At 48.0% G+C, this 25,482-nt stretch overlaps 1 protein-coding gene across 3 annotated transcripts in view; it reads left to right on the top strand.

Annotated features, from left to right (window-relative positions):
- Positions 1 to 21,907, top strand: part of Evc2 (EvC ciliary complex subunit 2) — a 94,937-nt gene extending 73,030 nt beyond the window's left edge. For all 3 annotated transcript variants that reach the window (XM_006985610.4, XM_076545685.1, XM_042285909.2), the window contains 6 exons: positions 6,422 to 6,649; positions 11,374 to 11,585; positions 13,126 to 13,213; positions 15,224 to 15,420; positions 18,378 to 18,479; positions 21,240 to 21,907. In XM_006985610.4, coding sequence (XP_006985672.2) covers positions 6,422 to 6,649; positions 11,374 to 11,585; positions 13,126 to 13,213; positions 15,224 to 15,420; positions 18,378 to 18,479; positions 21,240 to 21,507 — 1,095 coding nt within the window. In that variant the 3' untranslated portion in view covers positions 21,508 to 21,907. The remainder of the gene's footprint in view (positions 1 to 6,421; positions 6,650 to 11,373; positions 11,586 to 13,125; positions 13,214 to 15,223; positions 15,421 to 18,377; positions 18,480 to 21,239) is intronic.
- The last annotated feature ends 3,575 nt before the right edge of the window (positions 21,908 to 25,482 follow it).

The following is a 25,482-nucleotide window of genomic DNA, read 5'->3' as shown; positions in this document are numbered from 1 at the left end:
CCCGTCATCTGTTGGCTTGGTCTTTTCGGAGGGTCTGTGTTTCTTGAAATCCCCATGGTTACAGCCTTAGCTGTCTCTGCGATTGTTGGATGCCTCCTGCTCTTCCATCTTGTCTTCAGACCCTGCTCATGATCCACTGTGTTGCTGAGATTGTCCACAGAGTTTTTCATTTGACTTACTAATATTTTTTATTGCTGCCATTTGAGATTGGTTTTTCCTCAGATTTCTGTCTCTGGTGAATTCATGTTTCATATCATATTGCCATCACCTTCTTTATTCTGTTGACCTATTTGATTTTGTTCTCCATTAGCAGTTCATTTTCCTTTCTGATTTCTTTGAACATACTTATCATCATCCTTTTGATTTCTTTGCCTTGGATTTCCTCTACCTCTCTCTCTCCCTAGATACTATCACTGGAGGGTCAATAGTTTCTGGAAGAGTTATGCTATTTTAGCTTTGTGTGTTTTGGGGGGGGGGGTCACTGTTGGGATTTACACAACTGCTGTTGCTATTCTTTCATCAGCTATTTTCTTTCAAGAGAAGTATTTACAGTGTTCAAGTGTGGGACCTGGTAGAGTTGAGTGTGTAGATCACAAAATAACTGCTCGGTCTGTGAGCTCTGGGTACCTGTTGTAAGCTGTCTATCGTTCCCCGGGGCAGCTTGTTAACTGCCAGATATTATCAATATACAGATGTAACAATCAGCTATCAACAGCTGGAGTGACAGCATGGAGTCCACCACAACTTTAGTTAATTAGATTAGGAGTAAGATGAAAGTAGGGGGATGCGGATAAGGATTAAGTATTAGGTGGACTTTGAAAAGAAAGGAAAAAGGAGGTGGCTGAAGAAGCTGGAAGGCAAAAGTTGGGATTGTGTTAGGGCACACTGATTTTACAGATGTTCAAGCTATAGATGGCTATAGTTATGAAGTAAAAAGAGGAGGGATAAAGATGAGAGAAGGAAGGCACGGCACAGGAATAAGGAGCGCCTCGGAGGTGTGGCTGCAGAGTATAGAGGAGGATGTCTTACAGTAGTCTGGGTGAAGAAACACCAACAGTCCTATGGCCCAACTGAGCAGCATACAGACAAGAGCGAAAACGTTCTGAGCCATGTAGGTAAGACTAAGAAGTAAACCACAGAAAGGGCTAAAAAGAGTGTTCATGGAGTGAATTGCTGGTACAGCTGGGCTGAACTGAAAGGTGAAGTTCTTATACCCCTCTGGCTCTGGCATGTCTCACCCGGTGCTGTGGGAACATGGCGACAGGGCTTTGGTTTCTGCAGTCTCTGTCTCGGTCTTTTCTGGTAGTTCTCTGGGGCCTCTGCATTCCCTGTGTCCTCTTCTGGTCCCGGAGAGCCTGTGAACTTGAGGAAGGCCCTGCTAGGGCCTCACCCTTACATCTCCGTGTTTGCTTCCAGATCCGGTAAGAAGGTTGATGTGATTTAGAATCCCATAAAGACGGTGGCTGGGGCCAGCTCCATGAACCTTAAAGGGCATCTTAGGGCACAGGAGAGGCTTCCTTGAGCTTCTAGTACTGTCATGGAAAACTGGGAAGGAAGTTGTTCGAACTTCCCTTTTCAAATAAGAATATTTAGCAGGGCTTTGTTCTCAAATGAGCTGTTATTATTTGAGATGCATGAATTTGTAAGGAAGCCAGCCATTAATACCGCATAGATATGCAAATCTGTCCTTACCCAGGATTCTCCCTCAAGGATTCAGGCCTGATATAGAGACATAATCTCACCAGGTGCTGGAATCAACAAAGTAAAGCTTTCCAAAGAAAGAGAGGGGGATCGTGGAAAACCTTGTGAAACAACCGTGTCCATGGTGTGCTTAAGGGATGTACTGAAGGCTTTGTGCTTTCCTCACACTGAAGACTTTCACTTACAGTTACCTGGAGCTGTTACCTAGCTCCATCTTTCCTCAGGCAGGGCGCTGTACCTTCAGCACCCACCCAGGAGGGAAGGCTCAGGCTCACGGAGCTTACAAGGTCGGCAAAGGAACCAACGATCCCATGACAGCACAGGATTTGTTCCTGAAGAGACCTATTGGGCGAGTTCTCCAGTGTAAGGAGCCAGAGGCTGCTGCGCACATACAGGCTAGAGGATGTGGGAAGGAAACTGGCATTTTCCCCTTAGGCACATGGTCGGTCACTTTAGTTAGGGAAGTAAGGTGAGTGGGTTAAAGAGGGATGAACATCTCTCCTGGTCAGGCATTAGTGGAGGCTGGTTGAGCTGGGAGATCAAAAATCTAGGGGAAAAAAAAACCAACTTTCATTTCAGGAATTGCCATCATTTTGAATGGGAATGGAGGAACTTTGCAAATGGCAGGACCATGGCTAGCCTTCCTGCTGTTTTTCAGACAGTTGGGGTAGGGGATGGAGCTGTCTTTTCTGTTGTTCCCTTTTGCTGGTCAGGGCAGTGTCCCATGAAGGTGGGTCTTACTCAGATGTGAGTCCCATGAGCTCTTCGTCTTTGCCTTCCTGATTCTGGAACTATCCAGCCATCTTCCTTTAAGACCAAGCCTTACCTTTTCCCTCTAAGAATGTCCTTATTCTTCCCACCTCTTACCATCTCTTTGTCCCACTTCCCAGCCTCCTTTACTTTATCATTGCTGTAGACCTTCTCTCTCTTTTTCTTTTTGTCATTACTATTTTTTTCTTACAATACAATTTGATCATATTCTTTCCCCTCCCCTCCTAGGTCATTCCCACCTCCCTACTCACCCCATTTCATGTCTGCCCACCTCTCAAAAGAGAGAGAGAGAGAGAGAGAGAGAGAGAGAGAGAGAGAGAGAGAGAGAGACAAAGAGACAGATAGAGAGACAGAGAGAGAATCAAAATAAACAAAAAACCAATAAGACAAAAATAATATCAAATCAAACAAAAACAAAAAGGACACAAAAAACATGGAGTCCCTTTGTGTTGGCAGTATCACGAGGACAGAGCAACATCTGCAAATCTGCCAGCTTACGTGGAGTCTCACTGTTGAGTCCAAGCACATCTGTCTAGACCCAGAGCATGTGCTCTTTATCACCTGCATGGATTTGTCCAGATGAGTCTTGTCTGTCAGGTTGTGCTTTGGGAACAGGGGTTAGCAAAAGATGCTGGAAGATTACTCTTTCTCCCCTCAGAGTGCTGGAGACGGATCACCCTCTGATGTTTTCCATGACCATGGGGGCCCCTCACAGTGTGTACAACCTGATTACTTTGGAAGGTTTTTTGAATCTTCTGAATGCAAGTTTCTTAAGTCAGTCTCTAGAGGAATTTATTTGGGAGACAGAGAAGATAGTTACAGAGCAGAAGAAAGGTTTTTGTGTGAGGTTGCCATTACTAGAGAAGCTAATAAATTAAGGTGAGCAGTAGCTTGAAGATGTTAGGAGATGGAAAAGCGTCTCTCATGGCTGACTGTTACTGACAGGGAACAGTCTGGAAAAGCAAGTTACTTTAGTTTCAGGAGCTCTTATTGTTTATCAAAGATGGGAGGCCATTACAAGATGGTGTGGCCATGGCCAACATCCCTGACTTTAGTTTCTATTAGATAAGTGAAAGTGGGCGTGGCTGTCATTCTTGTAACTACTTTCTGCTGGTCAAGGGCAGGGGAGGCGAGGTCTGAGACAATCTTTTGTATTGGAAACTTCGGAGGAGGAACATACTGTCAGTGTGTCTTTGGCAGTTTCCTGGATAAAGGACTTCACTCGGTGATACAAAGCATGTTTGGCCATTGAAAAGACAGGATAGAAATCTGTGCCCTTTAAATTAGGGTCCAAGAAAGCAGGCAGGTTCAGTAGTGGAGGTCAGCAAACATCACATGATGATAGAAGGTAGGAGGGGCTTCAGAGACCGAGAAGCCCAGAGTTTCAGGGAAAGCTTCCCAGGCTCTGGCAGAGCAGTCCATCTTCTTTGGCTGGCTCTTGGCCTCTTCCTATTTAGTTTCAGTTCCCTTGGAAACCCATCCAGGATGAGTACCTGGTTCTCCAGATTGGACAGAGATTGGGTCTAGCATACCGTCCTGAGAACCTGGCCTCTCCCCAGCAAGCCTTTGTTTCTGGGCAGTGTTGTGTTTGTCCTGGTGCTCTGTGCTGTTGGGGGGGGGGGAGGTGCTGGTGTGGGGGGAGGGGCGGGGGTGGGGCACAGCAGCATCTATGCTTGAATGTAGCCCCTTGCAGCCTGTATGTACTCCATGGCCCAAAGCCTCTGAATATCCTTCCAGGCAGCAGCACCCTCCCTCTCTTGTTCCTGTCTTGACTCACCCCTACCCCTCCCTGTTTTGAAGCCTCAGTGCTTCTCGAAGGGCAGGTCTGAGCCTTTCAAACAGGGAGGGGGTCTTCCAGAGGACATGCAGGGAGGGCTGGGCAGTGACCTGGGCCATGGTCTCCTGGCAGCCTCAGCTTCGGCTTAGTGACCCTGTCCTGCCGACGCTACAGAAGCATCAGATACAAATGTGGATATTAAAACAGGTTGTGTGACAGGACAAGAGGCCCGTGAGCTTTGTTCTCATTTTTATTTATTGTGTCAAATCATACCACAGAATGTTTACCAATATAATCACTTTTAAGGGCTCAGCTCACGGGTGTTAAAGTGCATTCACATTGTCCTGATCCACCTTCCAGCTCTAGAAATTTCCATCTTGCAAAAAATTGGAAACGCCACACTAATTCAACAGCAGCTCCCCATTTGCTTCCACATCAGCCCCTGGGAACCACAGGTCTCCACTGAGTATGACCACACAGTGTTTGTCCCTCTGTGACTGGTGATTCTCACGAAGTCTGACTCCCTCAAGGTTCACCCCAGTGTGGTTTCCTTCCTGACTCCTGTCAAATTCTGTCTTGCCCGGTGGATGTATTTCACTTATCCACTCATCCATTCCCGACAACAGGCATGCTTCTGTCTTTTGGTTATCATGGATGAAATTCTAGAAAGTTCAAAGGTAAACTGAAAGTTTGGAAGAGATGCAGATTGTCCACCTTTCTTTTTGGTTGGTGCTCTATTCTCCTGGGTTGAGGACAGGAACACACCCACGGTGACCTGCTTTTCCAGGTTCAGGAAATGAGCCCACAGCATCAGTGTAGGAAGCCTAGGAATTGTGTTGGTCGTACTTGGGAGACTGAGGCAAGAGGATACAGGTTTGAGGAAGGAAGGGATAAAGAAAAGAAACAAAGTAGTCAGGGGCCTCAGTGACAGCTTTGTAGGTAAGGCACCCGCTGCCAAGCCAGATGACCAGAGTTCCATCCCTGGTAGAGGAACCCACATGATAGAGGGAGAGAACCAACTCTCACAACTCTGACCTCCACATGCACTCTGTGACACACACACACACACACACACACACACACACACACACACACACACACCTGTAAAAACAATAAAAAGAAGAAAATATAAGGGGTATGGACAGTAGAGAACAGAAGCACACAGGTGCTGAAATTACGGCTGAGCAGGAGGGGCCCTGCTGGATGGAAGCCTGTTTCCTGATGGCTGGCCTGACAGGCGGGAAGGGGAGCATGGAATGAAGGAAGCACAGAGACAGCATAAAGAATGAGGGGCTGGGTAGGAGCAGCAGGTGGGAGATGGAAAGCAGTATAGTCAGAGCAAAGCCACCAACCCCAGCCAAGACACTTTGACGGTTAGGTGTAGCTGAGCCTGCCCGGGCAGACGGCCTGGGCCCTGGTAGAAGGGTGTCAGAACCAGGTAAGTGGTGTAGACTGTCATCCCCCAGGATGTGGGGAGCCCGTGAAGGGCTGCGAGTGGACAGAACCAGGTCTTCTCACCTCTGAAGATACACACAGAACGTGAAAGGCACTGATCTGGTGTCCTCAGCAGCTGAGACCTTGCCTTGTTCCTGGCTGAGTCCCAGGCTGCCGTCTTCTGGGCAGGGCCTCGGGGGTCCTGAGCATGTGCTCTCTGGGAGGCAGTGGGCTCTCCTCCCCCACAGCCTGTAGCAGGAATCTTAAAAGGTCTTATTAATAAAAACAAACCTGGAGCCAGGTATTGGGGTGAACGCTGGAAGATCAGAGAAGCAGAACAAGCCACAGCCACCTCGCCTTGCCAGTTCCTCAGCTGATCCTGTTTCCTCAAACTGGAAGCCTCTGAGTCCTTATCCAAATGGATCTCAGTTGAACTTCTGCTCAAAGCCTAAAAGCTTAACCAGGCTCTAGTTCCTGGTCCTCACGTCTTACATATCTTTCTGCCATCACTTCCTGGGGTTAAAGGCATGTGTCACCATGCCTGGCTGTTTCCAGTGTAGCCTTGAACTCATATAGAACTCTGGAATGCTAGGATTAAAGGCGTGTGCTACCACTGCCTAACCTCTGTGTTCAATATTATGACTGTTCTGTTCTCTGACCATCAGATAAGTTTATTGGGGTGCACAATATACCCACCACACAGCCCCTCAGGTCCTCTGGTTCTGTCCCCTTCCCCAGGTTCGAGGGGAATTGCTCCACGAGAGGGTACAGAGGCTGGAGGCCCAGGAGGCACACTTTGCTGAGTCACTGGTGGCTCTGCAGTTCCAGAAGGTGGCCCGGGCTGCTGAGACCCTCTCTGTCTACACGGCCTTGCTTTGCATTCAAGACCTGCTGCTGGAGGAGCTGAGTGAATCCGAGACACTGACCAAGGCAGCCTGTGTGCAGATTCTGGAGTCCCACAGCCCGGTGAGTGGGGTTAGGGCTAGAAAAGGGAACCCACACCCACACCATCGGCTCCTTGAGGTGCCTGGTGCTTCGTTGGCTTAGCATAGGTTTCTACCACATATCCTGCATGGGAAGTGGGGACCAAGTACTTTGAATAAGATTTACTACTTATACAAGAGCACTACGCCCTAGCCAGCACGATGAGTCCCAGTTGGCAGCATCTGCTCGAATTCTACAGAAGCTCACCATGGCCTTTGAGTTAGGGTACATCAAATGCAGCCGTGCCTCAGGCTGTGTGTTTGACTCTGAAAGTCCCCATCACTGTCACCCAACTGTGTTCTTCCAGGCTGAAGAGCTGTCTCCACGAAACAAAAGCTGTGATATAGCAGTTCTGAGGACCAGTTTTAGGTCCTTTATATGTAGGTTTTTGAAAAAGATTTTATTTTAAATATGTGCTTTGTGTGTGGGGGGGGGCTATGTGCACATGAGAATAAGTGAGGATGGGGGCCAGAAGAGGGAGATATTGGCTCCCGTGAAGCTGGAGTTACAGGCAGTTATGAGCAGCCAAATGAAGGTGCTGGGAACTGAACTCAGGTCCTCTCTAAGAGCAGCGTATGCTCTTAACCTATGAGCCATCCCTCTAGCACCTATGTGTGGATTTTTTCCCTCATATTCTATTAACTCTTTGAGAACTTCATACAATGTCTATTGACCATATTCACCCCTCCCCCAACTCCTCCCAAGACTCAGGAGTTATTTTGAAAGAGGAGGCTTGGGGGACTGCGAGTCCCAGAAAAGTGGTAGATAAACACAAAGAGAGAATTTTCCACACCCAAGAGAGAAGCTGCATATAGGACCTCATAGTGATTGGGATGACATGCCCAAGACCGGAGAAAGCTCAAGTCCCAGCATGGAAAGAAGAATTTGCAAGAAGTCCATCCCTAGCTGAGGAGCTATTGCAGTGGATAGCTTCAGAGAAAGGAAGAGTTTCTCTTCTCAGGGTGTGGCCCCTGGTAGGTTGACCACACTACAGCAGTGAGCCACACATCTAAGAGTCTATGGAAAGCCAAACTGTACTCAGGGTTTGAAAAAAAAAGACACAAAGTTGGGTGAGTGGAGAAGGGAGATTAGAAAATAAAAAGTTTTTTTTTTTTTTTTAATTTAGGGCAGAAAGAAATGAATTTGTAGAGAGGAGTGCAGCATAAATAAGGTATAAATCAAAACTAATATGGAGAAAATTAATAAAATTAAGAAATGGGGTACTTGGGAAAAGTTAAAAGTCATATAAAATATGTAGATCCCTGGTAAGGTTTACAGTTAAAATAGGCTAAGGAACAAATATCAAGATTTTTGAAGGATTAAAACCATAGATACAATAGAGTTTTTAAAATTGGAATACTATAAATAACATTACGTAGATGAGTTTGAAGATAAATACAATGGGAAATTGAATAAATAAATGTAAATGATAAAAGTTGACTCCAGTAGGGAAAAAAAAATAAGTGTATAGTCTCAATACCAGAGATGAAATTGGCTCAGAAGTGTGTTAGCATTTACTTTTCTTCCTTTTTCTATTTTTCTTTTTTCTCTTTCTTTCTTTCTTTCTTTCTTTTTTTTTTTTTTTTTTTTTTTTTTTTTTTTTTTTTTTTTTGGTTTTTTGAGACAGGGTTTCTCTGTGTAGCTTTGCGCCTTTTCCTGGAACTCACTCTGTAGCCCAGGTTGGCCTCGAACTCACAGAGATCTACCTGGCTCTGCCTCTCAAGTGCTGGGATTAAAGGCGTGTGCCACCACCATCCAGCATGTGTGTTAGCATTTTCTACCACTGTGAGGAAGCACTAGATGTAAGAAACATAAAGGAGAAAGGTTCATTTGTTCTTGTGGTTTGAGAGGCTTTGGTCTGCAGTGGCTGGCTCCTCTGCATTCAGGCAGTGGTGAGGCACAGCATCATGGCATGAGTACCTGGTGGTATAGAGCAGCTCACCTTATGGCAGCCAGGAAGCAGACAAAGGCAGAAGTAGCCAGAGGCAAGAGCTAGTCTTATTGCTGGCATGCCCTCAGTGACCTACTTCCTCCAGCCAGGTCCTGCTTCTAGCTTCCTCATTTCTCAAAAAAAATAAAAAATAAAAAAAAAATGCCATTAAGTTATGAGTCCATAAGCGGATCATACACTGACTAAATCAGAGCCCTCAGGATCCACTCACTTCTCAGCTATCCACAAGCTGGAGGTCAACACCGGAGCCTCAGGTTGGCTCCAGCAACCTAAGTGTCTTAGTTACTTGTCTATTGCTGTGACAAAACACCATGACCAAGACAACGTATAAAAGAAAGCATTTAACCAAGCTGCTTCAGAGGGTTAGAATGTGTGAAGGCAGAGCAAAGGCGTGGTGGCAGAAATGTCTTGATTCACAGGCAGGAAACTGAGGCACACAGGGAATAGTATGAGTTTTTAGAAAACCCAAAGCCAGCCCCTCCTCCAACAAGGCCACACCTCCTAATCCTTCCCTAACAGTTCCACCAACTGGGGATCCAGTGTTCATCGTATGAGCCTATGAGGGTCATTCTTACTCAAAACATCACCAGATCCATGCTCTGACGCCGGAACAAAGACCCTTGTTCACTTTGTTTTGACATTTTCATATCACCTGCACACCAACGTGAGACCCAGGTGGTACCCGGCAGAACTGCAGCTGTGAACACAGTTTAAACTTTGTGTGCAAAATAACAGCTAACACAACTCACCCATCTGTTAGAATAATTAATCCATCTTAGCCAGGTTGTTTTTTTCCAGGAATGTAAGGAATTTCCAGGAATTTAACATGAGGACATTGGTTTACAAAACTCACTTGCTTCACAGATTAAAGGGGAGGAAACAGCTCATGTGTCCATTTCGGCACATGCAGAGGTAACACCCATTCAAGATGTTCAGAACATTAGTGACCGGAGGAAGCCTCCACTGTCAAAACCTATCACAAGTGCATCACTTGGAGGTGACTGTCATGGGAATGGACCAGTGTTCCGAATTCTAGTTAGAGGAAAAGAGTCTTTAAGATGGAGAGGCAGCCAGGCATGGTGGCGCACACCTTTAATCCCAGCATTTGGAAGACAGAGGCAGGCAGATCTCTGTGAGTTCAAGACCGGCCTGGTCTACATACGGAGTTCCAGGACAATGAGGGCTACAAAATGAGACTCTGTCAAAAAAAAAAAAAAAAAAAAATTCAAAACTTTACCTCCCCCCACCAAAAGGAAAGTCATGCCAAGGTCATTTAGGGAGTCTGGACAGTGAGACACTAAGGCAGCTGAGTGCCTGAGATGCACCCTCCAGGCCAGTATTGTTCACTTCAGATATCTGCTCTTGGACTACCTCGGGAACACACCTGCTTTTCCCATTTCATCTCAGAGCTCTTGAGTGATGCCAGAGCTTCTCATCACAGTGGCCTGCAAGGGGAGAGCCTGTATGTCCTGTATCAGAAGCAACTGAGAGAAAATGAGACCACACATTCTTGAGTAGACGGTGAGATGGTGGACAGGCTGTATCTTCCCGGTTTGCACAGGGAGAGAAGGCAGCCTTGCTCTGCTCTCTGTGGATTCTGCAGCACGATCGCTCTGTGCCAAGTACTTTCCTGTTGGTAATGAGCTTCTAAGCTGTTGAGCATTTGGAGAATTTAAAAAGCATGAAATGAAAAGCTTTGGAAGAAACAATTCCTGAGGAAAGTCCGTGGTGTGCATCTCATTCAGTGAACAATTTAGACTCCTTTTGTGAAATTGGATTATCAGAAGATGCAGTGGGGACCAGGTGGCAAAGATGGGCAAAGTTAAACAGGACGGGCTTGCTTGGAAGAGGAGTAACCCCAGATTAACGCCCCCTGCTGTGTCTGCAGCCCGATGTCCTTGCTGAGCCTCTATTTCCAAGCCCAAGAGGTGCCTTCCTGTGTTTCACTGTCTAGGTGTCCCAGTCACTCTGTTGGATGATTCTGCCTGAGTTTTCACACTTCCAACTCTGCTCTAAGGCACCATGAGATCAAAAGCAAAAATGGTGTTACTTTAGCCAACGTTCATTGAGCTGTCATTAAATCTAGGGCGCTATGTGCAGTGTCTGAAACTTAGAGCCACCCCATGACATGTCTGGGTGAGAGGCATAGGAGCAGCCACTTGTAAATTACTGTTATTGAGGTCTCTGGGTCTTACCTTTCTGGAAGAATTCAGTTCAGAGGCTCAGAAGGTTAAGCAGAAATGTATTTAGCAAAGCAAACACGAACTCAAAAGAGAGATTGGAGTAGGCTGTCCCAGACCACAGAATAGCAGCCTGGAAGGTTCTGGGTCATGGGTTTAAAAGATACTTTTATGAACATTTATGAGGTGGGTGATGTAGTCCTAATATGAGATGTCTCACCATATAGTAGATCAGATCTCCCTTTTAGGACATTTCCCATGCTCTTCTAGAAAACTGTGGGGATGGTGGGGAGGTAAAAATTCACAATGCAAATGATACTGTATTTGTCACAATCTTTTGAGGATGCAGGCCCTTCGTAAGTACACGTGGGCGGCACTTGGGAAAGGAGCCTGGTGCTTTCCATTCTGATCTAACCAGAATCTAACTTCAGCTTCAGGGATGTTCAACCACAAAGGGGCATCCTGACCCCTCTGGAAACACAGCTACTGAGATACTTACACTGTCGCCTCAGTGACCTCTGGAGCTCCTGCTGACCTGGCATCAGTGGGCCTCACCCCTGCTCCTTCCTCTGCAGGAGCTGCAGGAACTGGAGAGGAAGCTGGAGGAGCGGCTGGTGCAGCAGGAAGCAGCTGAGCAGCAGCAGGTCCTGGAGAGCTGGCAGCGGTGGGCGGCTGATGGACCTGGGCTGGATGAAGCCGGGGAGCTGGATCCTGAAAGGCAGGTCTCTGCCATGCTGCGGCAGGCCCTGAACAAGGGCCAGAAGCTCCTGGAACAGCAGCAGCAGAGGTGGGTGGGTGGTTTACACTCTAAGTGGGGTGGAGTCGGGTCTTCTGGCCCGAGGGACCTGGCCTCTCACCTTCGTGCCTTAGACACCATCCATCCCCATGCTCTGTACAGGCTGCTATTGTTGAAGGATGCCAATTTTCTTCTCTGATTTCTTCTGTGATTCATTGTCTTTTTAAAAAAATATCATTGAAGTTTACTAATAATATTTTTTAACTTTTTAAAAACATTTTTAAAATTCTGAGTGTGTGTATGCATGTATGCACCACAGCACATATGTAGAGGTCCGAGGAGAACTTTCAACAGTCGGTTCTCTGCTTCTTCCACGTGGGTCCTGGGGATTAAACTTGGGTCGTCAGGCTTGGTGGCATGTGCCTTTCCCTGCTAAGCCACCACCTCAAGAGGCCCCTTTTAGCTTTTTATTTTCAAATAATTATAAGCTTATAAGAAGTTGTGAGGGTATTAGAGAGAGGTCCCACGTGTCCCTACCGGGCTTCCCCACCTGCTGACATCTTACACCATGGTGGCACAGCGTCAAAGCCAGGGAGCTGTGCTGGCTTAGGAAGGGCTCTGTTCTGATTCTACTGAAATTCCACAGTTTCAGACTCTGCTTCTGGACAGCCACAAAATAGACAGACTCCAGCCTTGTCCGTTCTTTGCTCTTTCATAATTCACGTCAGAAGATTAGCTTTTGCCTGTGGCATTCAGTGCTCCTGGAGAAACACCATTTCCTGCAGCTCTCCAACAGAGCCGGTACAGACTGTATACAGCACGCACGGACTGGTTTTTACAGTACACAAATGGACTGGAGGAAGCACTCCACTTGCTTTCTGGGTGGGGAGAGTACAGTGATTTTATTTGAGTTTGTTTCCCGGGTGAACTCAGCATCGGAGTGCAGATTGATTGCATGGAATTAACTGGCAGAGGGGCTGAGTGAGTGTCTGTCAGGGAGGCGTGAACATGGAGGTGTTGATTCCTGTAGGGGCTTTTAAAATTTTTATTATTATTGTCATGTTCTCCTGCTCCCTGTGGGGATCTGCAGGAATCAGGGGTTGGATTTGAGTTGAGATGTGCCTGCCCAAGCCTTGGGTTGTGCCTGCCACTGGGACTGTGGGGCTGACCGGTGGCCTCACCTTTGACACAGAGCCGGCATGCGGGCACAGCAAGCCTCTTGTAGCAAGGTGGCAGCTGGGCCATCTGTGGACGGCAACTTTGGCTCTTGCTCCAGCACGGGGCAGAAGCAGGTGTGGACCCCAGGAGCTGGTCTCCCTGGTCCTAGACAGGAGGACCAAGCTGAGTTTTCAGAACAGGGTCATAAGCACCCGAGAGCCACAGAACGGTCCTTTTTCAGCTCACAGGAGCTCCACTCCTCTGTCAGCCTCCTGTGCTCTGGAGGAAGTGGTCCAGGTGAGGAGGGGCAAGCCAGCTCTTCCTCCTTTCCCTCCTGAAGCTCTCACCTGTGAGCCTTTGTCCCTTAAACAGACAGATGTTCTGTCAGCTCCCTATGGCTGGGCTGGACCTCTGGATTTTCTCATCACTCTAGGCTGAGAGAAGAGCGGCAGAACAGTGCGGTGCTGGAAGATTCTCTGGAAAGCATGGAGGCTGACACCATGGACAGCCTGTGCAGCCAGGTGAGAGGGCCTGTCCCTATCCATGGACATTTTCCCTTTCTCAGAACAGACATCTTCCCTGTGTCAGATGAGGATGGTCCAGTCTCAGGTTCATGATCAGCCCAGGTCCAGCAGGCATGATAATGATGACAGCCGTGGTGTTAAGCCTCTTTGTCCCCAAGGACAAGACAAAGTCTCCTTACTGCCAACATGTCCCGTTTATAGTGAGGCCTGAGATGGCTGTGTCTGGCTGGTGTGTACAGACATCTCTCTTGCCGATGTTCCCTGCACACTACAGTGTAACAGCAATTCTCACAGTCCTTCCTCACAGCAGAGCAGATAGAGAGGGCTCTTCATCCCCTCCTGTCTTCACTCTGTCTACTCATGAACTTTCTCCAAATGTAGATCAGGCTCTGGCAGCCCTGACCTCAGATTCTCCACACCCCTGCCTGGCTTTGCTGGATTTGTCCTCCACTAAGTAAAATCCCAGGGAAGGGCTCTAATTGACCAGAGGGACTGTGGGAGCCTATTTTCAGGTTCCTAGTGGCTTTATCCAGCAGGTCCACATAGAGGATGATTAGATCATGGGCCTGAGTGCAGGTGTCTGAGATGGTCTGCACTTGACTGTGCTAGGGGAGGTCTTTTGCTCCACCCCTTGGCATTTCTATAAATGCCTTAGAGCAGAGACAGTCAGGGCTCATTGGAATAGGTCCCAGGCCCTCTGGAGGCTATTCTTAATTTTCTATCTGTTTATCGCCACAATCTAAATCCTTCTATCTAATATTTCCTGCTGCTCTCACTCAAGAAAACTCTGGGGAACCATGGGGGTTGGTGAGTAGCCGCCCCACAGGGGACCAACAATGGCCACCCAGCAGCTGAGAGGAGAGGTTTTTACTTGGGTCTTGGTGGCCTTCACTCTTGGTTTTTGTTGTTGTTTTTGGTCGGGGGCAGGGCACCACTCCGACTTAAACTCATGGCAGCCCCCTGTCTCACTTCCTAAGTGCTGGGATTATAGTGATGTGCCACCACACTGGGAAAAGCCTAGCTCACTGTGTCCTCACCAAACCCTTTGCAACAGTATTGGTAATCTCACTTTACAGATGAGGAATGGAGCCACAAAGAGAAATAAAATCATGACCCAAGAACTTAGCATTTGGCTCCGTGAGACAGGGCGCACAGCAAAAGGTGGGAGGCGTGCAGAGTCAGGACATTTTTGAGCTTTTTATTTTGAAATCATTTGGGCATGTTAGGGTATAGAAAGTTATACCATCTACCTTTTGTTTCCTGTTTCCTTGGGTTTGCCTGGGACCATATCAAATCTGGCATGAAACGTTCATGGGGCTTTCCATCCAGTTATCACATAGATCTCCTGAAACCACAGCAAGGATGCAGAATTATCCAACCCAGCTGAGACCTCCCTGTGCGTCAGCTCACAGTCACTCTCACACTTACCATCCCCAAACCCAGCAGCCATGGGTCCATCCTCCATCTCTCCTCCATCTTCTGCTGAGGGGCTGCATGTATGGTGCCCCATAGCCTACTTCCCGTGGAGATAGGCCATTTCTACCCACCATCGAGTCCTCGCCCTTCCTTTTCATTGCCGAGTGGCATTTCACATGCCCGTGGAGCAGTGGCTCTAATCATCCACTGGTGTAGGGACACTCAGCTATTCCCAGAGCTTGCACTGTCCCGAGGGCCTCCCAGAAGTGGAGCAGGAGGAGATGGACAAATATGCCTGACTGCCCTGATGCAGGCTGGGGCTCCTGTGCCATGCATGGTACTGGCGTGCTCGAGTGAGCTGACTTGGAAGGGGTGGGTGACCTGTCAGAAACGCTGTGGGTGCCAAGGCTGCTGACCACAGACATTTTTTTGACAGCTTTGTGAATTCAGAATGTTTTCCAGGCTGAGCCACTGAAATATTTATTACCCTAGGACAACAAAAACCTTGAGAATGTCATGAATTAGATATTGCTGCTCGGCAGGTCTAGAGAGAGCCAAGGCTTTTAGTTCTTCCTTTACGTGTTCCCGTAGGGACTGCGGCTGGTGTCCTACCTCTCGAAGATGACAATGGTGCCAGGGAGCACACTACTCCGACTCCTGAGTGTGGTGCTTCCAGCGGCCTCGCAGCCTCAGCTACTGGCCCTGCTGGACACAGCCAGTGAAAAGCACTCAGAGCACACAGTGGAGAACGAGAGCAGCGGGGAGCAGGCTGAGCAGGGCAAGAGGAGGTGAGCTCCGGGCGGGAGGTTGTCTGTGGAAGCCGGGTTTGACCAGGTAAGAAGCAGAGGGAGAAAAGCGCCACCCATGGACCTTCCCAGCAGCCCCTCGCTGCCCAGAGCTCAAGTCTTAGTAAACCTGAGTAGTTGGCCCACTACTTTGTACTTTTATCACCAACTTCACTTGAGTCATTAGTACACACATTTCTCTAGGGCCATCAGAATATTTATTATGTATACCATTAAAAAGACATTAAAAGTACATAAAGAGGAAATGAAGAAAGTATTCACGTTAGCATTTGGTTATATTTCTTCCTTTGCATCATTCTTCCCTGCTGTGTTTTGTGAACGTGTGTATGTGCACGTGTGTGTTTTGAGGTGTGTTGAGGTATGTTTGTGTGTGTACTTGCATATGTATTTTGCCTATATTAATGTGAACATTCTGTTGTTTATAATGGGGTTATGCTCTGATAAATGGCTTATAAATCATCCGTAGATAATGTGGTTAATGTGCTTCATGTGTCCAGTGTCTGGGCCCAGCAGTGGAGTTCACCGCAGTGTCTCCTGTGGCTGATAGGGAAGGCTGCCCCTCCTGCAGCCCGCACCCCAAATATGCCCGGAGAAGATCCAAGTTCAAATTCCAAAGCACCATTTCTACCAAATGTCTGTTGATGTCCTGCCTTCACAGAGGGAATGTGAATGAAATCACCTTAGGTCAGGGTGGACAGGCTTATGCCAGGGTTTGGTGAGCATGCTGTGTGCATCTCCTCACTGTCTGCGTTTCAGACCTTGGGACACAGCAAGTTTCCTTATTCTTGCCCAATTTTTTGTGCCACTAGACTGCATTTCCTGCTGTTTATGTGAGCTTCATATGAGTTCCTATGAGTTTCAACATTGTGGCATAATGTGTGTGACTTTCCCCTGTTCTGGGATGTGCGGTTGGGGCCCATTTCCCTCTCGCCGCAGACAGATCTACCCACAAGGGCTTTTCTTTAGTGTTGTGGTCCAGGTCTGGATTGAGTAAGGAAAAGCGCCTTAAGAGACAAGGCTGGGACCCTTGTCTTGTTCACCAAGTCTGAAAACCTTGTGTTCCATCCCTGGAATGGAAGGAGAGGACCAACTCCTATAAAGTTGTCCTCTGACCTCCACATGTTTACCATAGTAAGTGCACACACACACACACACACACACACACACACACACACACACACACACACACACACACATTCTTTTCAAGAAGGAAAAGCAGGAAGGCAGGAGGTTTGGGGAGCCCTCAGCAGTGACTTTGGAGAACAGAGTCTATGGGAACCAGAGAATAAGGTGAGTAAACAGATCGAAAATTGTGGAAGACCCAGCCTAACCTCGATCAGGATCCTAAGCAGCTAGGATGGGTGCCTGGGAGCTAGGAAGCTGGCGACATGGTCCAGGTGTGCCCCAGTAGGTGTCCTGAGGGACATGACTTTTCCTGATAAAAGGAGCCGTCTCAGCCGGACGGTGGTGGCGCACGCCTTTAATCCCAGCACTTGGGAGGCAGAGCCAGGCGGATCTCTGTGAGTTCAAGGCCAGCCTGGGCTACCAAGTGAGTTCCAGGAAAGGTGCAAAGCTACACAGAGAAACCCTGTCTCGAAAAACCAAAAAAAAAAAAAAAAAAAAAAGGAGCCGTCTCTTTTCATTAGTTATAAGCTTTGATTCAAAGACTTAAGTTTGCAGAAGATGAAAAGGCTATGGTGAGAAGAGCCAGTGTGAGACAAAGTCAGGGGCACAGCAGGAGTCTCAGAGGCTGGAAGAGCTGTCTTAGAGCCTGTGGGTCCAGCACAGTTATCCAAGTTAGATTTGGGTGAGACCAGAAGAATGGCTGTGAGTATAGTAAGAAGGCTGGATATGGGTATAGTTGGAGGACTGGGTGTGGTCAGAGGTCTAGTCTACTGTAAGTGTGTTCTGAAGACTGGGTGTGGATGTGATCAGAAGGCTGGATGTGAGCATGTCAGAAGACTGGGTGTGGATGTGATCAGAAGACTGGGTGTGGCCTCGACTCCTGATTCCTTCTCTCTAGTCTCTATACACCCCATTCTGAGGCACCTTGTCTCTAAGCCTGTAAGGGGTTGACAGGCTGGGCTGGGCCCTGGCAGACTCAGATTGCTTTCAGGAGAAGAACATGTACCTTCCCTCCCTTTGCTCTGGCTCCTGGTCAGGCCCTGGGGGTGGAGCAGTCTCTCTTGGGACCCTGGTGCCTTGGAGTCTTGAGTTCTCAGTAATAAAAGTTGGCAGCTAGAAGAGAGCAGGTATCCTGAGGGACATGTGAGATCCAGAGAAGCGCCAGTGTCCATTGCAGGAAGGCCAGCCACCAGAGGCCAGTTCAGGAGGTAATGGATTCCTAAGGGCAACTGTCCCCATCCCTTACTGAGTATCTGGGAGCCACAGTGACAGCTGTCTCAGTTCTGTGCTAGCCTGAGCTGGCTTGAGACCAAGGCCCACAAGAGCTCTACTTTAGTCTGTCTCCTTCAGCCTGGAGTTACACAGCCAGGTGGCTTCCAACACTACCTGACTCCCTTCCAAGCCTCCATGTTTACATCCCTGTATCCATAGCATATCCGCAAGCTCCGAGTGTGCCCCCGGGTCTACAGCACTAGGATTCTGTGGAACATAAATGAAAATCCCACCTGCACTGAGTGTGAACCCTGGGGACAGAGGACCCGGGAGTCAGCACATACCTTCAAACACCTCCATAGGACTCCCTTATTTAAATGGCTTGCCTCCACCGGATTGATGTTGTCTCTCACCGCCAGGCAGGGATGAACTATGGACCAGGCTTGAGAGTGAGACTCAGCGAATCTCTCAGGGCTCTGGGTGGCAGCCAGAGGCCACCTGAAGGGATGGAGCCCCACAGGGTTTTTGTTTTTGTTTTGTTTTGTTTTTTGAGAATCAGATTTAATTCATTTTCAAACTCTAACACTCTCCCTCTGCATCAGGAAACACCAGGGCTGGTGGCAAGCTTTGGACAGCAGACTGAGAGCAGATCTGATGAGTCAAGGATTGGAGAGGATGCTCTGGGCCTGCCGGAAGAAGGAGAGGTGAGGAGTCCAGGCGTGGGAGGGAGATGGTGGGGTGGTGGCTGCTGGGGCATGGCCAAATTGCCATGGAGAGGGTGGGAAAGTTCTTCCCCAGAGGACAACACACCTTTTTTCCTGGTCTTGGTTTAAAAGCTGAAGACAAGCCTGTAGCTCTCAGTAGGAGAATGTTCTCCTAACATTTATTAGCATTTTAATTACTGTATTTATTTTAGCTAATAGCAGGGTTTAATGAGATATAATTAGAAAAAGAATAAATTCCTTCGAGTTCCTCAGACTTTACTGTTCCCAAAGCCCTTTTACTTCTTGTTACTCTGAATCTTCTAGAAAGTGGAGATGCTAACACCAAAGTTTAGGGAGGTCCAATGCAGAGGCCCAGGACTGTGGCTGGGGAGGGGAGTGGTGGCCATGGGCTTGGGGCTGTCAGACTCCCCCTCCACTTCTGTGGACCTCTGGCTTGCCTCTTCCCACCAGTGCCTGTCTCTCTTGTCTGTGATCTTTTCATGCTCAGATCTCAGAGGGAAGGGAGGGGCACGCCATTTCACATTGCCACAGAACCACAGAACAAGGGTCTCCTGTGGTTCCAAACAGAGGAGATCAGAAAAATGTCACATTAGGTGGCACATAGTGGCTTTAAAAAGTGACAGTCTCAGGTTGGGGCGGTAGCTCAATTGATAAGGTGCCCGCCATGCAGGCATGAGGACCTGAGTTCAGATCCACACCTCCCCAGTAAAATGTTAATGCAAGGCCCCATAATCGCAATACTGGGGAGCAGGGACAAGAGGGTTGCTGGATCTCATTGGCCAGCCAACTCAGCCAATTGGTGAGTTCCATGATCACTGAGGACCCTATCTCAAAAAACAAGGTGGAGAAGTGATTGAGGACACCAGATGTCAAACTCTGGCTTCTACATGCATATACACATGTGTATACTATCAGAGGAACTACTGGGTATGCATGTATACCACACACATGCACACACAAAGTAATATCAGCTGGACACATAATGGCTTAAAAAGTATCACTCTGTTTACTCTGGAATTGGTGCCTGTCCAAGCCCTGCCCTTCTATAGTTTCTCAGAGATGAAGGTCCTGAGACTCCATGTCATAGATTATCTGCTATGGAAAGCATGGAACCATTGATATAGATTGATGTCTCAGTTAGGGTTTTCTATTGCTGTGAAGAGACACCATGACCATGGCAAGTCTTATAAGGAAAACCTTTAATTGGGGCTGGCTTACAGTTTCAGAGTTTCAGTCCATTATCATCATGGTGGGGAGTGTGGTGGCGTGCAGGCAGACATGGTGCTGGAATAGTTGAAAGTTCCACATCTCTCAGGCAACAGGAACTCAACTGACAGTCACACTGAGGGAAACTTGAGCAAAAGAGACCTCAAAGCCCACCCCCACAGTGACACACTTCCTTTAACAAGGCCACACCTCCTAATAGTGCCACTCCTTTTAGGGACCCTTTTCTTTCAAACCACCACGATTGGATATCAGAATACAGTACCCAAGAAATCAGATCAGGATATCGAGCAGGAGAAGTCAACTCAAGTCCAGACCGGAAACGGTATTAGATCTGCTTGCTTGGAAGGTGTTCTTCCCACACCCATGTTGTGCTGTGCTTGTGGTACAGAGTGGGTACTAGCCATGAGACATGGTGGTCCCAGTCTCCAGAACAGACAATGTCAGAGAGAACTGATTCCCAGGCTTCAGGGAGGGGTGTTCAGGCAGTGGAGCCGAACCTGCACATCACCTCGGGGAGGGCCAGGAGCCTCCCAGGTGGACCCTATCGATACGGCCTTACACCAAGCTGCTTGGAGCCAGGGGAGAGTCCCGTGGCTGTAAGGTCACATGTGGCTCTCAGGAGCAGTTATGTAATGGCCACACTGGCAGCCAGGGCTCCAGGGACAGGATTCCAGCGGACCCGTCATGGGGGAATTCCTAAGCCTGCCACATTTCTGTCTCAGGTGCATTCTGTCCAACTTCTCGCAGTTGTTTGGAGCCTGCTTTCAGGGTGAGGTCTGTGGGGTGGGTTTTTAAGTGTTTATCAGGGAGCTGGTGGATGACTAGCGGAGATGGAGGGAAGTCTGCCTCTTTCCATAGTGTAAATATTCCAGACAACAAGTTAACAGGGTGCAGTGGGCTCACACGACCTCGGAACCTTCCACACTGTGAGCCAGTGAGGGTGGCCAGCAGCACAGTTCACTCTATAGATTTCATCTGATTTTAGGGACCACCAGTGACCAGAGGGGAGAGAAACACTTTTCCATGGCACTTAGGGCTAGAGAAATGGCCCAGTGGATACAAGTATTTGGTGCTTGTGGCTGAAATGAGAATGTCCCCAGAGGCCCGTGGACTTGAATGTTTAGTCACCAGGGAGTGGCATTATTAAATGCTTTCTTTTATAAGGTTTGTCTTGGTCAGGGTGTCTCCTCACAGCAAAAGAACAGTGACTAAGATACCGCTCTTGACAGGACTGGAGTTTGGTCCCCAGCACCCACATTGAACTGTTCACCACAACCTGTAACTCCAGCTCCAGGGGATCCATCACCCTTTCCTGGTGTCCGTGGGCAGTACATGAACATGGCACCCACAGAGACACACAAACAAAAATGAATCCTTAAAGAAATAAAATAAAGTGACACTCTTTTGGGGTGTTGGGACCTAAGGAGGGCTTCTCCTGGGGAAGTGTCAGAACACCAAGGAGGGTCAGAGTGGGCCCAGAATACAGAACGTAACTTTCTCTTCTCACTGCAGCATATTGAAGAAGATGTATATTCCTGTCCAGGAGAGGGTGATGTTCCCTGGAAAAGGAAGCTGGCCACACCTGTCCCTGGAGCCTATTGGGGACCTGGCACCCATGCCTATCACAGGGGAGGATACCATGGATGTATTAAACACAGGAGAGAAGATCTTTGTATTCAGGAGCCCAAAGGAGCCTGAGATCGCCTTGCGTGTTCCTCCCAGGAGGAAGAAGAACTTCCTGAATGCCAAGAAGGCCAGCAGGGCCTTGGGCTTGGACTGACCTGGGGGCAAGCACCAGGAAGTGTCTCAAACCAGGTGTATCTTTCCTCCAGCCCCACCTGGGTTGGTCTGTCTGTCCATATCATACAGCTCGAAATATACACACGCTTGCAACATAGACGCAGTGCCACACATTGGCTCTCCAGTGTTCAGTGACTCTGGTCCTCCAAGTTTCTGTTTGGTCCACTCTCTTTTGTGCCACAGGACACAAGCACACCTTTCTGCCAGGTCCACATGGCCAAGATCTAGAGGGGACCCACCTCACCCCACTTTTCTCACATAGGCTGCTGCCTGTTGCTGGGATGGGTTCCCACCATTTTATTAGAGGAAGGTGCAGCTCTCTGTTGTTACGATGTGCGTTACATATTCTGTTTTTCATTAAAAGGAACTTTTAAAATGAATGTATAATAATAGTGGACCTTGCTTTTGCTTTGTGTGTGGGTGATTTGTGGTTTGTTTCATTTATGCTTTGGCTCCCCATGGTGAGCTCCAACAGAAAGAACCATCCTCTCCTACAGAGGCCCAATGTGCCAGCCTTTCTGTTGCCAGTTTAAGATAGAGTTTTTTCTCATTTTACAGTGAGAACATTCAGGAGAAGTAGGGCCCTAAAGCTAGGAAGTTGTAGAACCCAGGCTTCATGGTCTGTGGCCCAAGGCTTGGTCCATTCTCTGGGCCTTGGCCAATGGACATGTTCAGGGCTTGTCTTAGTTAGGGTTTCTATTGCTGTGAAGAGACACCATGACCACCGCAAATCTTATAAAGGAAAATGTTTAATTGAGGTGGAGACTTACAGTTTCAGAGGTTCAGTCCATTATCATGGTGGGACATGGTGGTGTGCAGGCAGACGTGGTGCTGGAGAGGTAGCTCAGAGAGATCTACATCTTGTTAGCAATGGCAAGTGAACTGAGTGTCACACTGAGCAAAGCGTAAGCATAGGAGACCTCAAAGCCCACCCCACAGTGACACACTTCCTCCAACAAGGCCACATCTACTCCAACAAGGCCACAACTCCTAATAGTGCCATGCCCTATGAGCTTATGGGGGCCCTTTTTATTCAAACTACCACAGGGCTCCACCATCTCTGCAGATACTGAGAAGCTATCTCCAGCCCTCACAGCTCACTTGGGAACTTTGTTTTCCCTGATCCTCCCAGGCTCATGACAGTTGACAGTCCTGTGATGTCTCCTCGGAGCAGAAAGCTAATAAGAAGGGAATCCCATGACCAGCAAGGGGAAGAACTGGCCCCTGCTGAAGCTCCTAAACGACATCTCTGCCCTTCCTCCTCCAGCTTCCTTTAGGGGCCCCTTACTCAGTACTGATATCCCAGCAGCAGGGTACCATCCTAAGGAGCCAACTAGCTACATCACTCCATTAGTAGAGACACAAAGGGAGCATTTTGTATCCCAGAGAGGGCTGGAGAAGGCTGATTTTCTCATGCAAGATCCAGTAGGTAGGTAGAACATAGACAGGAAGGATTTTGTAGTACTGCGGTTCAGAAGTAATTGTGGGCACCTCACCTCACCTACTCCCCTGTGTCTGGAGGCGTCTTGGTGCTGTGGGCCACTGTACATCTAGGAGACTGCACCTAGTGATGGAGGGGTGAGGGGAGGCTGAGGTTCTTCCTTCATTCTCAGAGGGCCAGAAGTCCTCCCGCAAAGCCACAGCTATTCAAAGCAAATCCCAGGCTTCCTACGATTCCATCGTCAATATTTCATTCTGTACCTCTAAAATAAAGAGGTCTTATTTTTGTGTTTAAACCTTTAGCACACTGCACACCAATGATTATCCTTTGAGAAAACAAAATTTTACCAAGAAGAAAATTCAATTCAAATGCCCGAATGGCTGAGCTTTAAATAAAATTTTATTAGCCATAATAAAGTAGATGTCAAATATCTACTTAAAATGGTGCTTAGTTCCCTGAGGTAACTGGACAGAGAGGCATGCAGTAGCTCTGTGTGTGTGTGTGTGTGTGTGTGTGTGTGTGTGTGTGTGTGTGTGTGTGTGTGTGAGAGAGAGAGAGAGAGAGAGAGAGAGAGAGAGAGAGAAAGACAGAGAGAAAGACAGAGAGACAGAGACAGAGACTTGTGAGAGGGAGAAAAACGGTATATGGATAATTCATCATGATTATAAACACCGAGAAGCACAGCGTTTTCTAGCTGTCGACCTGTTAATACTGTTAATAGAAGCAGATAAACAAATGCAGTTGTGGGGCACTAGCTCATGGACCAAGTACAGCCCTCAAAGCCACGGAGCTCAGCCCCTTCCATAAAGCGGTACTGAATCTGCACGGAGGCCTCAGCATCTTCGCACACACTAACACTTGTGTCTAGGTGACTTACAATGTCTAACTCAACGAGGCATGCTGAAAATCACTCTTAGACTGCTGTCTAGGAAATAGTGACAAGGGAAAAAAAAACACTGCACATTCAATACAAACTCAATTCAATTAATTTAAAATCCACACTTGATTGAATCCCTAGATACAGAAACTCAGGCTATCAAGGGTGGACTGTAGGCACTTGGGGGACAAAATGAGGCATGGAGACAGCTGGGGGTGGGGTGGGGTGTCTTCTGTCATAATATTCTCTTAAGGCTGGGACACAGGAAGATAGTTTAGTGCTTACCTCTCAAGTATGAGGCCTTAGGTTCCACCTTCAGTATAGCCCAACAGAAAAGAGGGGACAAGAGCCACTCCATCATGATTTTGTAAGCATGTACATGGTGCATATGTTGCTTTATTAAATGCCCCTCTAATTCAGTGTCCGGAGTCTAAGTTCTGGCTCATCGCTGGTTTTGACATCTAAGGAGTGTCTGACTCCAGCCTTGTAATTTCACCTCTGATGGCTTTAATGTCCTTGTTCATCAATTTAAATGCATGGAATGGCTGGCTGGGCTTTGAATAAAACTTTATTAACTATAATGAAGCAGACACGAAGTATCTACTTAAAATGGTGTCCTTTTCCCTGAGGTAACTGGAGACTGTGTCACCAATGGTACCCTGGTTGAGGACAGTATTAGGAAAACTGTAAGTGTTTTAAATCAGTGCATGAAGAAGCCCTGAGGCTGAAAGGGTGCTCAGGTGGCCATTGTCCAGAGACAGGCTTGGATTAGGGCTCTGCATACCTCTGTGATGGGCTGTGGGGCCCTGGATGAGCATCTCCACCCTTCATCACTGAGGCTGAAACTGCTCCTCGGAGGACGTATTGGTGTGAGCTGCAGACAAAAATGCCACCTTGGGTGCCCACCACACGCTAATGACTACGGGACAGCAGCCAGTGGCTGCCTGGATATATAATTGACAGACCAGTGCTGACAGTACTGTAACATAATATAATGTTATGTGTTAGTTTTATCATTGCTTTCTAGCTTTTTAATTATGCTGATGAGTATTTAATGGCATACTCTGGTAAATACCAAGTGAAAAATGCAGATGAAATGGTAATCTTGCTGGGTCTTCTGTCAATGTCTGGTCAGGGAGGGCAGGAAAGGAGGAAGGGAGGAAGGGAGGGAGGGAGGGAGGGAGGGAGGGAGGGAGGGAGGGAGGAAGGGAGGAAGGGAGGGCACTCTACCTCTTAAAGGTTCCTCCTCACCCTAACAGCACCAACACACGGGTCCCCGGCTGACCTTCAAGATCCAAACTACACCATCTCCAATTTCATTTTCCAATTATGCAAAATCACTCTCTCCCTCCAGTTAGGAAACTGGGGGGTGAAATGCCAGGAGCATCCCAAGAGGAATAATCTGCTCCCTGGCTCCTGCTATTAATTTGGCTGTGCTGTTCTGAAAGTCAGTTAATACCATATTCCCAATTGTTGCCTAGAATTGAACCTCCTGGGGTGGGGATAAGGAGGTGGATAATGAAATGGAGCTGGCCCCAGATTAAACTGATGCAAACAAAGCCTTGAAGATGGAGGGTGGCCTCAGCCTTTCACTGGGGGCCTGGCATTTGACAGCTTCCTGGAGCAGGCTGCAATAT

Source organism: Peromyscus maniculatus, chromosome 10, assembly GCF_049852395.1.
Source record: "Peromyscus maniculatus bairdii isolate BWxNUB_F1_BW_parent chromosome 10, HU_Pman_BW_mat_3.1, whole genome shotgun sequence".
NCBI classification, from domain to species: domain Eukaryota; kingdom Metazoa; phylum Chordata; class Mammalia; order Rodentia; family Cricetidae; genus Peromyscus; species Peromyscus maniculatus.
This window is presented reverse-complemented; position numbering and strand designations above follow the sequence as displayed.